Source organism: Bison bison, unplaced genomic scaffold (genome assembly GCF_000754665.1).
Source record: "Bison bison bison isolate TAMUID 2011002044 unplaced genomic scaffold, Bison_UMD1.0 scf7180017864134, whole genome shotgun sequence".
NCBI lineage: Eukaryota > Metazoa > Chordata > Mammalia > Artiodactyla > Bovidae > Bison > Bison bison.
Genome location: NW_011494706.1, coordinates 7,126,740 through 7,143,738, shown reverse-complemented (window position 1 = coordinate 7,143,738; position 16,999 = coordinate 7,126,740). Strand labels below are relative to the sequence as shown.

Here is a 16,999-nt window from a genome sequence, read left to right as displayed (position 1 = left end):
TTATGGTACACTTGACTAAAGGCAAACTTCTATAAAGTTAAACTCAAGATTTTCAAAAATAAAATTTATTTTTAAGGTTGAAGCTGACACTGGACTGCTCGCATCGCTGTAAGACGCGACAGTAACAGCCTCCTCCAATACTCACTTGGAGCCCGCCGGTCAGCAGTCTCCCGTGCAGGGCCTCCAACTGGGCGCCGTAAAGGAGCGCTTTCAGATCAGCGCCCGTGAAGGAGTCGGTCAGCGAGGCCACGTGCTGAAGGTCCACATCGTCTGCCAGGGGTAGAGATTCACTGAGCACGTTTAAGATTTCAAGACGTGACGCCTGAAGGGAGAAAAACTCACCGACTTAACAAATACCATTGAACACAGTATTTTCAACTGTGCATCTTACAAGATTTTCCTTATACATTCACTTCATGTATCTAATCAGTTTTACAGATCAGTTGAGCAATGTACCACCAGGCTACATCTATCCTCCTTGGTACTTTTGTCTAACAGAAGGAACACAGGGAGGAAAATGAATGAAAATCAACATTCTCAACTATTTAGTGTAGATCATTGCTTAGTGCTTATCTTCTAGATTTGGGCAAAGGAGCCAAGAAATGTTTCAAAAAGAAAATTAAAATAATCGCTACATGTGATATACATTTATACCTGTGACTATTGATCTGTCTATTTCTTCTTTCACTTATCCATTCGTTTCTAAATTTGGGAACACAGGACTAGAGTGGTTAAAAGGCGTATCTCTACATAACCAGCATGGATGCTTCCTACACTACTATGCTTGATTCTGTATCAGTCTTCCGTTAAGATAATGAGCTGTGTGATCTCTGAACACAGGGAACACGGACAGCAATACTTGGTTTCCCTCCCTTTTTTCCATCTGGCTAACACAAAGTTTTCAGATGGGAGTTTGCATGGGATGGCTGGGCCAAAGAAAGGCTTTGCATCTAATTCAGAATCTTTTCACGCCGTAAGAAAACAGTGACTAGGGCCTGTGCCGAAAACTGGTCTTCTAAGGACAACTGCTGTTACCTGGCAGAAGTAAAGCTCACAAGGAAAGAGTGGAGCGTTTGTAGGTATATGAAACTGTCACCTGGTCAGGAGGAGGACAGTATACACATTTATCTAGTCGGCCGGGCCTGAGCAGGGCAGGGTCGATCAAGTCAGGGCGACTAGTAGCAGCCAGCACATAAACACCTGGGGGGGAAAGAAAACACTTTACTAAACCCTGGGGGAAGCTGGTATTAGACGGTATTTCTGTATTTACGATTATTACCCTGCAAGCCTTCGACTCCATCCAGCTGAGTCAGCAACTGGTTAACCACACGATCTGTAACCCCTGTGTTATCGTGGCCACGTCGAGGGGCAATGGATTCAAACTCATCAAAGAAAAGGATGCAGGGCTTTGCAGCCTGTGCTCTGGGGAAACAAACAGTATCTCATAGTTGAAGAGGGCCTCCGAGTTTGCAATTTCATATATATATATATATCTGTATATACATACATATATATGTATTTAATTCTTCACAACAAACCCTTAAGAAACAGTAATTATCTTGCTGTTAGTACACTAGGTCTTAGAGAAGTCAGGGAAGATCTGTGCCTTCTGGACCAGTCTTATTCAGTAAGTTAAAAGCTTCTTTGATCCTTATCACAAGTAAACTCTTTAATATGCTTTGGCCACCTGCACTTCTTTTGTGTAATGTCTCTTCATGTCTTCTGTGAATTTAAAATTCGGCACGCTTATTATGTTACCTTCTTTTTAATTAATACAAAGTCAATTAACAAAACTAAACAAAGTTCAAGTTAGAAAAAAAAATATATGACTAAAACTATTTTATAGAGAACCTTATAAAATGAAAATAAATCTCATCTCTGGTAAAAGGATAGACTAGAGATCTGAAGAATTGCCCTTAATACAAAATAACTGTCAGGTTGCTTTAAAAAAAAATCTTTTATTAAATACATGGCAAGTAAGATAAATCTGGCACCGACAACAGACTGGATTACCTGTGCCTTAAACGTCTGGCAAAACTCTTAAAAAACCAAAGACGTCTGATGTTCAACTTGTGCAAGAATTTTTAACTAGTGACTCATTTTTTCCCTACAGGTACAAGGATATTCAGATTTTGTTTCTTCTTTGCTTGACTTTGGTCAAATATATTTTATCTATGTTGCCCAAATTTCAAATATACTGGCATAAAATTTATATTATTATTTCATAATATCCTCTTATTATCTTTTCATCGCTGGGACTTGGTCTGGTGGCAGGTGGAAGTGTTCCGGTTCTCCAGTCTGAAAGTGTTAGTCGCTCAGGCGTGTCCTATGGACTGTAGCCCGCCAGGCACCTCTGGCTATGGAATTCTTCAGGAAGAAGACTAGAGTCGGTCGTCATGTGCTTCTCCAGGGGATCTTCCCACACCAGGGATCAAACCCGCATGTCCCGCATCACAGGCAGACTCTTTACTGTCTGAGCCACCAGGGAGGCCCAGCTAAATGTACTGGGGGCCCTTATCCTTTATTTTAACTTGTTTTAAAACGAGAAGAGAGTCCACATTACATTATTTCTTTGAAACTTACTACAACTGCTATGTATGGCCTGACATATGGCCAAGTTTCAAAAATGTTCCAGGTGTGCTTAGAAAGAAAGTGTATTCCCCAATTGTTGGGCACATGTTCTAAATAACTTTACATCAATCTTGCTGAATATGTTGTTTAAATCTTCTAAATTTTTACTTTTTTTCTTTACTATTTTTAAATTAATAACTGAGAACTGTGTTAAAATTTTCCACTATGAAGACAGATCTGTCAGTTTCTCTTTGGAGCTCTATAAATTTTTGCCTTAAATATTTTGAAGTTACAGTATTAGACACAATTTTATAACTGTAATATCATCCTGGTAAACTGAACTGTTGGTCAGTATGTGGTTGACTGTCTTTATCTGTGATAAGGCCTTCCTGGTAATATTCTTTTCTTAAATTGGGTGGTAGAAATAAGAGTTCACTTTATTATTCTTTAAAATATACAGATGTTATATATATTCTAACTGCTTATTTTATAATAAAATTTTAGTAAAGGAACAAAGTGGCTTTTTCATTTATAAGCTTTCTGTAATCCCATCACATTTAAGTATTATTTTCACTCTTAAATATTAGCTTCTGCATTCACATGTATTTTAAAATGAATGTAGTGATAATTATACTCTATTTTAATTAAGTTGGCCACATGGAATCTTATAAGAGAGATAAAACTAGTAATTACGTGCTTCATATATTTTAAGCATCTATGAATAACCGATAATGATTTCACTTTCAACATTTCAGAAATATTTCTATTATAAATATAAAACCAAATAATTTCTAAAGCTTAGTATGAAAAATGTTGTATATTTAAGTAGTATTTGGTAAAACACTGAAATTTTGTTCTCCAGCTTGTTAATGACCTACATTAAATCATAGGTTTCAAAAACCAGATTTTTAAAAAACAAGATCAACAAGTATTGACTGATAACCACAGAGTTAGTTAAAAAAACATTCATAGGGTACTAACCTAACAAAAACATCCCGGACAGCTTGTTCACTTGCTCCAATATATTTGCTGAGTAACTCTGGTCCCTGTTAGGTAAAATAAAATTAAATTATAGTGAATTCAAAACTATCTAAAAACAAAGTATCATTTTTTTCCATGGCTAAGTCTAAATGTAACAATAGAAAACGTTTAATTAAATGGGTTTCTCCAAAATACATTGAAGAAATTAACGTGAGTGGAATAAATATGATATCACAAGTTCTATACCTGATGTTTCCTTTGCCTAGAACATTTGTCCCCAGAGTCTCACGGCTTCTTGCTTCATTTCATTCAGATCTCGGACAAAATGTCACATCCCCAGAAAGGCTCTGCCTGACAACCGCATCTACAGTCCACTCCGGTTACTTTACATCCTCCTTGACTGTCTTCCTACATAGCACCCACGACCCCCTGACAGTGTATTATGCATTAAATGTGTCTGTTTATTGTCTCTCTCCAGTAACAGAATATAAGCTCAGAAAAGGCAGCTTTATTATCGAATCCAATATCAGTGCCTGCTACATGGTAAGTGCTGAATAATTCATTTAGTAAAGTAATGAATGGTTTAAAAAGGGAAAATGTTCCATCTTTCTCAAATCTTTGGAGACTCCAAAGAACATGTAGTGAGACATGAATTTCTTTAATCAGCATCTTCAATTACTGAAACCAATTTATTTGTTCAATAAATAGGTATGTTATTTGAAGAATATATTGTTTTTCCTAAAAGTCAACTGAAAAAACTTTCAAAACAAGCTTTACTACATATAACAAAATCAATAATGAGGACAGTTTTTCCTTAAATTGGGATATTTAAAAAAACTGGATAAGCCCTAACGTGGTCTCCAATGACAAATCATTACCATGAAAAGACCAAATACGATCAGGATATGTGACCAAAATGAAGAATTTCTAATATTCAGTCATCATTTGATATCTATTAATATACTAGTATGGAATTATATTTTCTCAGCATAGGGAACTATGAAGGATGAAATAAGAAGTAACTAAGGCAGCATGCTGGTGTCCGTGCAAAGCCTGCTTCTGAGGCTCACCTCCCAGGACCCACCCTAACCCACAGCCTCAGCTCTCTACTGAAACCTATGAGAGCTCATCCCAACTGTGATTTGAAGATTTGCTAAAGGGGAGAGATAAGACGTCCTCCTTAATGGAACAATCCAAAATACAAAAATATTTGCAAGTGTTAATCTTGAAAATTGTTTAAAAAAACACACAATAAAACTGCATTCTAGTGACAAGTGAAAAAGAACATGATCACTGCTCTCCATCGATGCCAGGACGCTCACGTAACCAGTCACAAAAACTCACGTGAAGGAGGGTAGATGTAACACAACTGCAAATTGCTAGACTGGCTTTCAGATTGTAAATCAATTTTGAGTAAGATTACAATGTAGGGTTTCCCTCTTTTTTCTTTTTTTCTCCCCTCTCTTTTTGAAGTTCAGTTTACATTACTTCGCATTCATGAAAGACCTATTTAGTAAGTGTTTTCACTAACAAGAAATCCAAAGAAACACTTCACATTTATGAAACAGAGCAGAGAGTGAGAGCAGCATTCAGTGTTTGGCTGTGAACCGTTACCGCGGCAGCACACGCCCCAGCAGCAGGCGTGGCATCACCAAGCTTCTTCCCACGCTTTCTGTCACAGCTGGAACCGCGTCTGTGAGCAGCTGTGCTTTTACCTCAGTTTACTTTGTTCATCCATTAGCAGGATGTGTCTGATTGTTCATTTGCTTTATACCATTTTGGTTTATGGAAACGTTTCACAGAAACACCCTACTTCGAGATGGGGGCGGGGCGGGGAATTTGCTTATGATTCCTTTGCCTTGAAATGTAATTGCTCAAAAAAAAAAAAAAGTAATTGCTCTTTGGCAAATACATATGGCTGGGGCGCTGAAACTTTACAAATAAGACATCACATCCCAGACCACAATGACACACCAGTGGTGGAGTGAGAAGCATTACTCAAAATGATCCGCTACATGCACAGTGAAGTCTGACTCTTTGCAACCCCATGGACTAGCCTGCCAGGTTCCACTGCCCATGGAATTTTCCAGGCGAGAATACTGGAGTGGGGTGCCATTTCCTACTCCAAGGGATCTTCCAGACCCAGGGATCAAACCCGAGTCTCACGCATTAGCAGGCAGCGTCTACCTCTAGCGCCACCTGGTGACTTCTGGGGATCTGCTGCTGCTGCTAAGTCACTTCAGTCGTATCCAGCTCTGTGAGACCGCATAGAGGGCAGCCCAACAGGCTCCCCCGTCCTAGCATGTCCTTTTAAGGACCATACTCACCCTACGTGTGAGAAAACTTAAACTTGGTGTGAGGCAGCAAGGGTGAGATACAGACAACAAACAACAGAAACATAAAAATTTCACCTTCTGCCTTAGAGTGGTCTCCAGGCCCTAGTCCTCTAGCTTTTCTTCCCCCTTCAAGTTGGCTCTTTTATCTGAATATTTATACATAATTCTATTGCCGTCTTGAGCAAAAACATATTAATAATAAGCCCTACAAAAGAGAGATGCCTCATTATTCAATTTCCCACACAGCTTAAAAGACTGATCACTGCTTCTACTATTAATAGTTTTCCAAATATGAGACTAACCCACTATCAAGAAACAAATGGGGTTGGCGAGGATATGGAAAAATAGGTATACTCACTCTCATGCTGCTACACATGTAAAACGGTATAGTCACCAAAAAAGTTTGGTGGTTCCTCAAAAAGTTACACACAGAATTACCATATGAGTGACTATATATATTTATACTCTGGGGCATATAAGTATTCCAGAGAACTGAAAGCTTATGTCCACACAAAAATTTATGTACAAATGTTTACAGCGGCATTATTCATAACAGCGAAGAAGTGGGCACAACCCAGAGGTTCACCAAACTATGGCATATCCACACCAACTTAAAAAGACTGATTATCATCCAGCCATCCACAGTCCTGAAGTACTGAGGCATGTTACAACTTGGATGAACCCTGAAAACATTATGCTACGTGAAAGAAGTCAGACACAAAAGACATACTGCATGATTCCTTTTCTATGAAATATCTACATCAGGCAAATCCAGAGAGACAGAAAGCAGACTGGTGACTGCCAGGGGACTGGGAGGGGATGGAGAATGTGATGAAAAAGTTTTGCAACTAGAGAGGTGGTGGCTACACAGCACTGTGAAGGCACTAAATACCACAGAAATGCACACTTTAAAATAATGATGCAAATTCTACCTCAATTAAAAAAAAAAGAAAAAAGATAAACGCCAAACATACCTTGACACTAATAAAATTCATTCCACTTTCCCGTGCAATTACTCCAGCTAGTAAGGTTTTTCCTGTTCCAGGAGGACCATACAACAGTACTCCTGTCCTCTGTCGTATGGGCAAGTTGGCAAATAATTCCGGGTACTGAAAAATACAAAAATATGACAAAGAGCTCAACTCTAAAACAAATGACTGAGAAGCTAAAGATCAGTGTACAGAAAAAAGTCCTGGGATGGTAACAACTGCCATCTCTGTAACAGTGCAATGACAGAAAAAAACATTCCTACTTAATAAATGAACTCAAAGAAACTAACACAGATTTTTCCCACTGGACCATGGAATACATTCCACATAAAATGCATATAAATGGATCTGAACTTCTTTCCACTTTTTCTGTTTTTTCCCCCCAAACATTTTAATAGTGCTACATTAAGAAAATAAAAATAAGTATACTGCCCTCCGCTTGTATGGTTCATAGGGCAAGCTATGACTGCTATACCTATTCAAATATACTCAATCAAGGAAAGAAAATAATAAAGAAGCATGTGTAATGATAATAGTAAAATCTCCCAGGAGAGTCCATGCTGAACAAGTAATTTGACTGCTCTATTTTACCCTCTAAACCACCAGCTTCTCAGCAAGAAAACTTTCTGAACATGTTTCAAAACTTTTTGAACAAGAAAACTTTTTGAACAGCAAGAAAGCTGTCTGGGTCTATCAGCAACCCCCGGTCTCCTCTGGGCAGCATGTGAGCTTGCGCTCGGTCGTGTCTGACTGTGTGGCCTTGTGGACTGCAGCCGCCAGGCTCCTCTGTCCACAGGATTCTCCAGGTAGGAATCCTGAGTGGGCTGCCATTCTTCTCCAGGGGGTCTTCCCAACCCAGGGATCGAATCCATGTCTCCCACACTTAAGGTGGATTTTCTAACTCCTGAGCCACTGGGGAAGCCCCATATATTGACAAAATTCCAACCTCATCTTGACCTCCATTCTAATCTGAACGAGGTCCCAAAGTGAGCATTTGTGTAGATGGCCTCACATGCCTGGACACTGACGCTGATGCCCAGACCCAGCCTTCGGGTCATGACCCTGCAGGCCACGTCCCCCGTCCATGTCCTTCCACAAAGGCTTTAACCCCCAGTCATGGGTGCCACTCAGTACGTCCCAGTCCCCACCAGACAGTTCCCAGGACTTACATGTAACTGAGGGCCTTACCCATTTCTTTTTCTCTTTGGTCGGGTCCCTGATCTCATGCAAAGATCCTTCACGCTCAGGTTTCTCATCCAAACACACCACCTTCTAGATTCTACTTCTGATCTAAAGAACAGTCAGCCTGGTCGGTGCAGCCTGCTAACTCTGCCTTTCTAGACTGTCACCCAAAATCTGGCTTAATCCATCAGTTCTGGGGGCCTCAATGACTCTCCCACCTTCTAGTTTATTTCTGTTTCTGCTCAATTATAGCTGATGGCTCATATGCTTCAGTGAAATTGAATTATTCAAGAAAAATCCAAGAACCCTGAAATTCACATCAAACTGTATTTTTCCTACAGGACTTCCCTGGTGGCACAGTGGATGAGAATCCGCTAGCCAATGCAGAGGACGTGGGTTCGATCCCTGGTCCAGGAAGATTCTAATGCCTTGGAGCAGCTAAGCCCATGTGCCACAACTACTGAAGCCCGCGTGCCCTACAGAGGCTGTGCGCCAGAAGGAGAGACGCCACCACAACGAGAAGCTTGTGCGCCGCAATGAGGCGCAGGCCCTGCTCACCTCAAATAGAGAACACCCCCACAAAGCAATGACCAGTGCAGTCAAAAATAAAAAATTAAAAAAAAATTATTTACTATAAATATCACCCCAGCTTTATGGGCAAGGACCGTATCAAATACTTAAAAAATCTGTTCAAGTGCCCAAAATAGGACTGGACGTTTATTTGGTAACAATAAATTCTTGTTGGGTCAAACTGAGACTGGGCAAGCCAACACATAGAGCCAGAGCCAGTGATTCGGGGGTTTTACAGGAAGCAGGAGGTCCTCAATTCTTTTCTAAGTACCTTGGCTGGTAGCTGGATAGTATCCACTAGTATCTGCCGCACGTCATGCAGCCCACCGATCCTATCCCAGCCCAGGTCCCTGGGTTTATGCAGGTTGACATTTCGCAGAGACACAGGAGTAAATCCTCGGAGCGCCTTTTGGAAGTCCAATGTTGTTAAAACTAATTCTGTTTAAAAATAAACACAACTTCTTTTGGTGGTCATATCTATACATGAATTCTCATACAGCTGCCTCCCTTACCCAGCTTGCCCTCCCCTCTAGTAACCACCACTCTGTTCTTCACATCTGCAGATTTATGTCTGGTTTGGTCTGTTCATTCATTTTGTTTTTTATGTTCCACATGAATAGAATCATGTGGTATTTGTCTTTCCCCATCTGATTTCACTTAGCTAATCTTAACTCAGTTAAAAAAATGCTGTCAACTTAGCTGGAAATGCCCATTTTCTACTCAAATACCTGCTTATTTGAATGCTAACATGGACTAGATTTACTTCTTACCTTACTACAATTACATTTCTCCACAAGGAAGGAAGGAACCAAATTTTGGTTTTAGCAATAAAACGTACCTTCCCTGGTGTACACATTCTGATGAGAGAGGTGAGAATGTATGGCTCGATCCACAAGCATGGTAAAATCTCTAGCCACAAACCCTTCGGTTTCTTTAGCTATACGCTGCAGATCAAGACCGGTGAACCTCTTCATGTCACAGTCCAGTTTACTTTTTATTATAGCATGCAGAATTTCACATCTTTGATCCTAAGGAAAAAAACCACGAAATTCAGATTTATAATTTTACTTGAGTGCAAACTTTTGTACACGTATTTTGAGGAAAATCCGGTTGCCACAATCTGCAGGGACAGAAAGCAGACTGTGTTTGCTGCAGGTAGACTGGGGGAGGGGTGACCGCAAAGGCCAAGGAGACACCTGGAGGGACGGACGCGTTTGCTGCCTTAATTGTGGGGATGCTTCATGGTATATGCCTATGTTAAAACCGATCAAATTGTACATTTACTTTTTTACTTTTTGGTCGCAACACATGGCTTGCAGGATCTCAATTCCCCAACCAGTGACTGGACCTGGGCCGCAGCAGTGAAAGAGCTGAATCCTAATCGCTATTCCACCAGGAAACTCCCAAACTGTTCACTTTAAATAGTGAGTTTGCTGTCTTCGATTTTTTTATACCTTAATAAAGCTGTAAAAAGAATTACATTGATAAATGATGGCTCTTTCTTTCTCCAGTAAAAAGGTTTGTATTTTGGCTCCTTTAAGAGTATTTTGTTGTCGTTATTCCCATAAAACATAATTCTAAAAGCATTTAGTGGTCGATACCGCTGTGTTCTGTTATGCTTAATAATAGGTATATTTTTATCCTTTTCTTTTCCTTCAGTTTTGAGATATAATTGACAAATAAAATTATAAGATATTTAAAGTGTACAATGTGATTTTTTTTTTAAGTAAACTTTTTATCTTGTATTGGGGTATAGCTGATTAACAGGACAATGTTGTAATAGTTTCAAGTAAGCAGTGAAGGGACACAGCCATACATACACGTGGATCCATTCTCCCTGAAACTCCCCTCCCATCCAGGCTGCCACACAGCACTGAGCAGAGTTCCCTGTTCTATACAGTAGGTCCTTGTTGGTTATCCATTTTAAATATAGCAGCGTGCACACGTCCACCCCAAACACCCTAACTACAATAACAGTTAATTAGCATAGGGGCTGAGTACTTTTAGCGTAGATGCTAGGTAAGAATTTTAAACAGAAAGTTAAAATACGGTTGCCTGTCTGGAAATATTCCTGGAGTGCACTGCCACTAAAGCCATCAGGCCTGTAAGCCCCCAAAGGAGACGATGCATTGTATGTGCTTATACACATTTGGTCTTTGTCACGCTTCTGGCACAGACCTCCTAAAACCCTTAAAATGTCCCAAATGATAAGAGTGATAAACGTGTCCTGACATTCCTAAGAAACCCCTTTCAGCCACATCTGAGTTTATGTTAACGAGGTGACTTTTGGCGCGCGCCTAAGTACAGGGGGTTGGTTGCCAGAGTAACCTACCTAGGCTAGAGAACTGGAACTCTCAGTCCCAACCCCTGATTTCCCAGGAGGGAGAGGGACTGGAGGCTGAGTCAATGCCAATGATTTGATTAACGATACCTATGTAATAGAGCTTCCATAAAACCCCAAAAGGACAGGGTCTGCAGAGCTCCCAGGCTGCAGAAGGGCTTCCCTGGTGGCTCAGACAGTAAAGAATCCACCTGCAGTGCAGGAGACCTGGGTTCGGTCCCAGAGTTGGAAAGATCCCCAGGAGAAGGAAATGGCAACCTACTCCAGAATTCTTGCCTGGAGAATTCCACAGACAGAGAAGCCTGGCGGGCGACAGTCCATGGGCTCGCAACTAGTCAGACACGACTGAGGGAGGAGCACTCTCACTTTCAGGCTGGAGACCCAAACACTTGCACTCGCCACCAGAGCAAGTCCCAAACTCCACCAGGACAGAAGCTCCTTTGCTCCCGACCTCATCCTGTGTGTCTTTTCACCTGACTGCTGATTTGTATCTGTTCATATTCTTTGTAACAAACTGGTAATCCACTGAGTAAACTAGTTTCCCAAGTTCTCTGACTTGCTATGAAAATTAACTGAAGCCAAAGAGGGAGTCATGGGAACCTCTGACGGAAAACCAGTCAGAAGCACGGGCGACACTGGTATCTGAGGTGGAGGGCGGTCTTGTGGGACTGAGCCCTTAACCCGTAAAATCTGACTCTCTCTCTGGGTAGTGTCAGAATCAGGCTGAACTGGAGGACATCCGCCTGGTCTCCAAGAATTGCCTGGTGGTGTGGGGAAGAAACCCCACACGCTGGAAACGGATGTCAGAATCATAGTGGGTACAGAATATTAGTGCTGTTAAAAAAAAAAATGTTTAGCTAGTCACATTTTTAAAAGAAGAATTTCTTAGAGGTAAATACATGAGGTAATGGATGTGTTAAGTAACTTGACTGTGGTAAATATTCCACAATGTATATCAAATCACTGTTGTACACTTTACATATATATATATAATTGTTCTTGTCAACTGTATCTCACTAAATGTAAAAAGAATTCTAATTTCCATAGTGTTTTACAGATTTTACTGATGCAGAATGAAGCAGTTCAGAATTCTTAGGGTTTTGTTTCTTTTTAAATGGAAACAAAAATTTAATAAGAAAAAAAGAAGAAATGTTATTTTCAAAAAAGATATTTCCTTGGAAAGTACTTGGTAATATTTCAGATGGTTACAGGTGAAAATTTCATATCTAAGTAAAACATGCACTGAAGGTTGATTTTTAAGTCTTAAGATCACTAACATAAGCATTACATTTTAATAAAGTTATAATCATTAATAAAATTGATAAATAATTTATATAAAAGGGGACACATTTCAATACTCTTCACAAGTAGTAGTTACCTGGTCAGGAGGCTGAATATGCTGGACACACTGAAATATGTGAATTCCTTGAGCAGAAACAAGTAAAGGATGTAGAGAATGTTGTGACTGGCTTGTAGCAATCAGCGCAACCAAACTTCCCATGGAAATAAATTCTTTCACCAGATCGTTCAAAGCTGGAATTAAGCAACACAGTGTAAAAGCTTATTATATAAAAGTGAAATTTTAAAATCATACACTAATTAAAAATAATAACCTAAACTTGGCCTTTAAAGTAGAGTATAAATGATATGGCTCCTCTTTACCTAGACTGAGGACCGAGGATTGGCAGGTTCCAGTTACTCTATTAGAGGCAAAGGAAGCAAGGCAAATGCTGTGTACTCAGAACCATGCCTAGTGAGGTTGGTTCTTACTAGGTAAACTTCTGAATCTTAATAGGTACATGAAAAGAAGTCTCTGAAGTAAGTATTATAGAAGGATGATAAACTTTCAAATTGTTGTTCTACTGAGCAAGCAAAATACAGCTTATATACCTATGGCTTTCTGGACAATCTCTTTCTACCCTAGCTCAAGAAAGGTTTGGTATGAGGTAAGAAACGAAACAGGCATTAATAACATATATCTGATCCTGACCTAGAAATTCAACACGAGACTAGCAAGTCTTTCAGACACTACAAGATTCCAAATGTGAATTTAACACTAATTTATGGTAATCCAGCCATTATGGTTGCATTCTGTACTCATCTCTTAAGAACCCTGATGCAGATGAATGCTGTCAAACCCTCCAAGCCCTGATCCCATCCTCTCCTAGAACCCCAAGCTCCACTGGAATTTCTTGGACTTCCGCACCTTTGCCGGAGGATCACACTTCCTTCGTGCCTTCATTAGCCTGAAGCTGCTCCATGCCAACTGCTACTCCTCCATCAAAACTCATCCTAGTTATGAACAACTCTCAGAAACCTTCCCTGATAACTTCTTACCCAACCACCTCCAGTTTAGTGTATGTGCTCCTATCACACCCTGCACACACTTCCAGCAGAACATACCCACCCATCTCCTAGTTGTGTCTTCCTGGGCAAATTACATCACCTTGAATTTCCACTTACTCACCTGTAAAACCAGGAGAGCATCTGCGTGGGGATACAAAGCAACCCTTGCAGTCAGCACATGGTAGCTACCATAACTATGAGTCTTCTGTACTAACACTGTCTGTTTCCTTTTATTTCCTCTCCAAGACTCTGAGACTACAGACTGTGCACGAGCAATAGAGAAGTATTTGTCAAATGAGCAAGAGTAAAGCTGTACAGTTCAGCAATTTCTAATAAGTGGAGAAGAGAGAACTTCCTCGGTGGCTTAGATGGCAAAGGATCTGCCTGCAATGTGGGAGACCTGGGTTCAATCCCTGGGTCGGGAAGATCCCCTGGAGAAGGGAATGGCAACCCACTCCAGAGGAGAATACGGCCCCAAAGACTAATGATGAGGTTAGAGAATGTTCACACTGCTCTTCTATGGATCTTGCTAATACAGGATAACTACACAATTATACAGTGCTCCCAGAGGCCTCAAAAGCAACACATTACACAGCACATATCCTGTTCTCCGAACAGCACAGCTTTACCACTAACACTAAAGACGCTGACTGATGAAGGAGAAGGCCTGCAGCCAGAGAGCCGCCGTGCGCATTACCGTGGGCGAGCCGCTGGCTCTGAACGGCCTCCGGACTGTGCTCGTGTTCCGGGAGAGCAGAGCGCCCAACGACAAGGTCCAGGTCGTCCAGCAGAACAACGGAAGGCTGCCGCCACAGTGCCTCCGAGAAAGCTGCCGCTAGGGTCTTCTGTATGTTTTCAAGCCTTTTTCCTTAACACAGAAGATATAAAATGGTTTTAATGTTATTTGAAGGCTGGGAAAGTTCAGGCTGCCCTTGAAAGCATTAGAAAAGCTCAATATTGATCTGACTATGCAAATCTAATCCATACAGTATTTTGTTAACATACCAATCACTAAAATTGTTAGTCATTAACACAGTTTAATTAATACAGCTTCAAAGGACTCAGTAAAATACTGAATTTTATAAAACTGAAAGACTATGCTACTATACTTTCTATACATATGTGTTTGTTCATTCCATGGAGAATTTCAGATCCCTATTTATAACAAAACAGTAAAATAAAAACAGGGATGTGGGAAAATATAAATGAAAATAAGGGGTCAAGAATCAGACAAAAGCAAACACAAATGTAGCTGCCTCAAGATCCTAGAGTTGCTGTATTTAAATTACTAATGTGACTTCCATCTTCATGGTGAATTACAAACTTTTCATTTTCAAAGAATAGAGAACATACCAATTCATAAGAAAGGTCAAGAGTTCCTGTTACTTCAAACTTAAAATTTTCACATGAGGCTGCAATCAAGACTCTAAGAGAAGGACAAGGTCTCTAAAAACCACCTTTATAGAATATGAAGTAATGCGTTTTCAAAGGCTATTTTAGTTTCTTACTATATACTAGATTAGTAAACAGAATATAATGACTAGACTACCACTAGTAGGAGTGGTCGCAAGGGGAGAAAGAACTAACTACTCAGTAAAATTTTTCTGATTCTTAAACAATTGGATAATATATTACAGACTTTCAGAAGTATAAGTGTACAGCTGACCCTTGAACAACATAGGTTTGAACTGTGCAAGTGTACTTATACATGTGTGGATTTTTTCCAATAGGGAATACTACAACACTATACCATTCAAGGTTGGCTGAATTCGTGGACGCAGCGGAACCACGTGTTCAGAGGACTGACTATAAGTCATATGAAGATTTTTGGCTTCATGGAGGGTTGGTACCCCTAACACACGCGCTATTCAAGAGTCAGCTGTGTATGGTAAATTGTAAATTTCCTCTCTGCTGTCTACAGCCGCCCACTTTCCCTCCCCTGAAACAGTCACCCGACTAGTTCCCCAAAGCAATTCAGAAGTAATCTATACTTCTGATTAGAGTTCTAATCAGAATCTAATATACTGAATCTAATCTAATCTACTCAATTAGAATATATACTAAATACTAATTTTCTCAGAGTTGTGCAAATTGGCATTTTTTAGGAGTACTGTCTACAAAGAGTTTTGACTAGGGAAAAAAAAGCCTCCAGCAAATATGGGGAGTTTTAAGATTTTTATTAAAAACATCAGACTGCCAAAGATCTAAAATTTCTAAGTAATTCCAATTACCAAATGACAAACAGAAAAATTAAATAAAGATTAGCTATTTCTATTTATTAATTAGCAGCATTAAATAGTAACATTTCTTTCTACCAAAAAAGACATATATGTAGAATATTACCATATTCATACCTCGTAAAGCTTTACAGTCAATTATTTCCACATGGGCATCCAATATGTCAAATGCTTCTTTACAGATTGCCTTCGCTAAAGTTGATTTTCCACTTCCCTAGAAAGTAATTGTGTCGTAAGAACTCTCAATGTATTCAGTCCCAGAAACAGCCTGTCACTGTGGTAATCACGAACATTCAGTCTGATCAATCAAGTATATACTACACAATGCTATCTAAAAATTACATCTCAATAAAACTGGGGAAAAAGAAGAAAATCCACATACCTAATTTAAAAATAACATTCAAAAAATACAACATAACTATAGATACTTAGAGATAAAGGTTAAAAAAAAATCTGAAACCACCCACCTCACAAAATTACTAACCACTGTTTTGCCATATCTTCCTTCCAGATACTCCACACACATTTTATGCAAATTTATTAAGCTGGGATTACAGTATTCCTGAGGGTTTACAATAAATCACTGTCCTCTTTATCAACAGACATAGAGGTACATCAGCCCCTAGTACAATGCCTCTCTGAGGATGTACTGAACCATAACGTGCTTATCAAAACCCTTCCTGACGTGTATTTAACAGAGTTCTGCAGAGAGTGCACTGGTCATAGCAAACACCCTCTTCTAACAACACAGGAGAAGACTCTACACATGGATATCACCAGATGGTCGATCCCGAAATCAGACTGATTATATCCTTTGCAGCCAAAGATGGAGAAGCTCTATACAGTCAGCAAAAACAAGACCAGGAGCGGACTGTTGCTCAGATCATGAACTCCTTATTGCCAAATTCAGACTTAAATTGAAGAAAGTGGGGAAAACCACTAGACCATTCAGGTATGACCTAAATCAAATCCTTTATGACTATACAGATCAGATCAGATCAGTTGCTCAGTCGTGTCCGACTCTTTGCGACCCCATGAATTGCAGCACGCCAGGCCTCCCTGTCCAACACCAACTTCTGGAGTTCACTGAGACTCACGTCCATCGAGTCAGTGATGCCATCCAGCCATCTCATCCTCTGTCATCCCCTTCTCCTCTCGCCCCCAACCCCTCCCAGCATCAGAGTCTTTTCCAATGAGTCAACTCTTCACATGAGGTGGCCAAAGTACTGGAGTTTCAGCTTTAGCATCATCCCTTCCAAAGAAATCCCAAGGCTGATCTCCTTCAGAATGGACTGGTTGGATCTCCTTGCAGTCCAAGGGACTCTCAAGAGTCTTCTCCAACACCACAATTATGACTATACAGTGGAAGTGAGAAACAGATTTAAGGGACTAGATCTGATAGATAGAGTGCCTGATGAACTATGGATGGAGGTTCGTGACATTGTA

At 40.1% G+C, this 16,999-nt stretch overlaps 1 protein-coding gene across 2 annotated transcripts in view; it reads right to left on the bottom strand.

Moving 5' to 3' along the window:
• The window catches only part of PEX1 (peroxisomal biogenesis factor 1), a 75,922-nt gene that overhangs the window by 25,018 nt on the left and 33,905 nt on the right, over positions 1-16,999 (bottom strand). For both annotated transcript variants that reach the window (XM_010839791.1, XM_010839792.1), the window contains 10 exons: positions 15,671-15,767; positions 14,014-14,184; positions 12,349-12,503; positions 9,468-9,657; positions 8,901-9,067; positions 6,863-6,997; positions 3,553-3,617; positions 1,280-1,422; positions 1,097-1,200; positions 146-322 (listed from right to left, as the gene is read on the bottom strand). In XM_010839791.1, the coding sequence (XP_010838093.1) occupies positions 146-322; positions 1,097-1,200; positions 1,280-1,422; positions 3,553-3,617; positions 6,863-6,997; positions 8,901-9,067; positions 9,468-9,657; positions 12,349-12,503; positions 14,014-14,184; positions 15,671-15,767 (1,404 nt within the window). The remainder of the gene's footprint in view (positions 1-145; positions 323-1,096; positions 1,201-1,279; positions 1,423-3,552; positions 3,618-6,862; positions 6,998-8,900; positions 9,068-9,467; positions 9,658-12,348; positions 12,504-14,013; positions 14,185-15,670; positions 15,768-16,999) is intronic.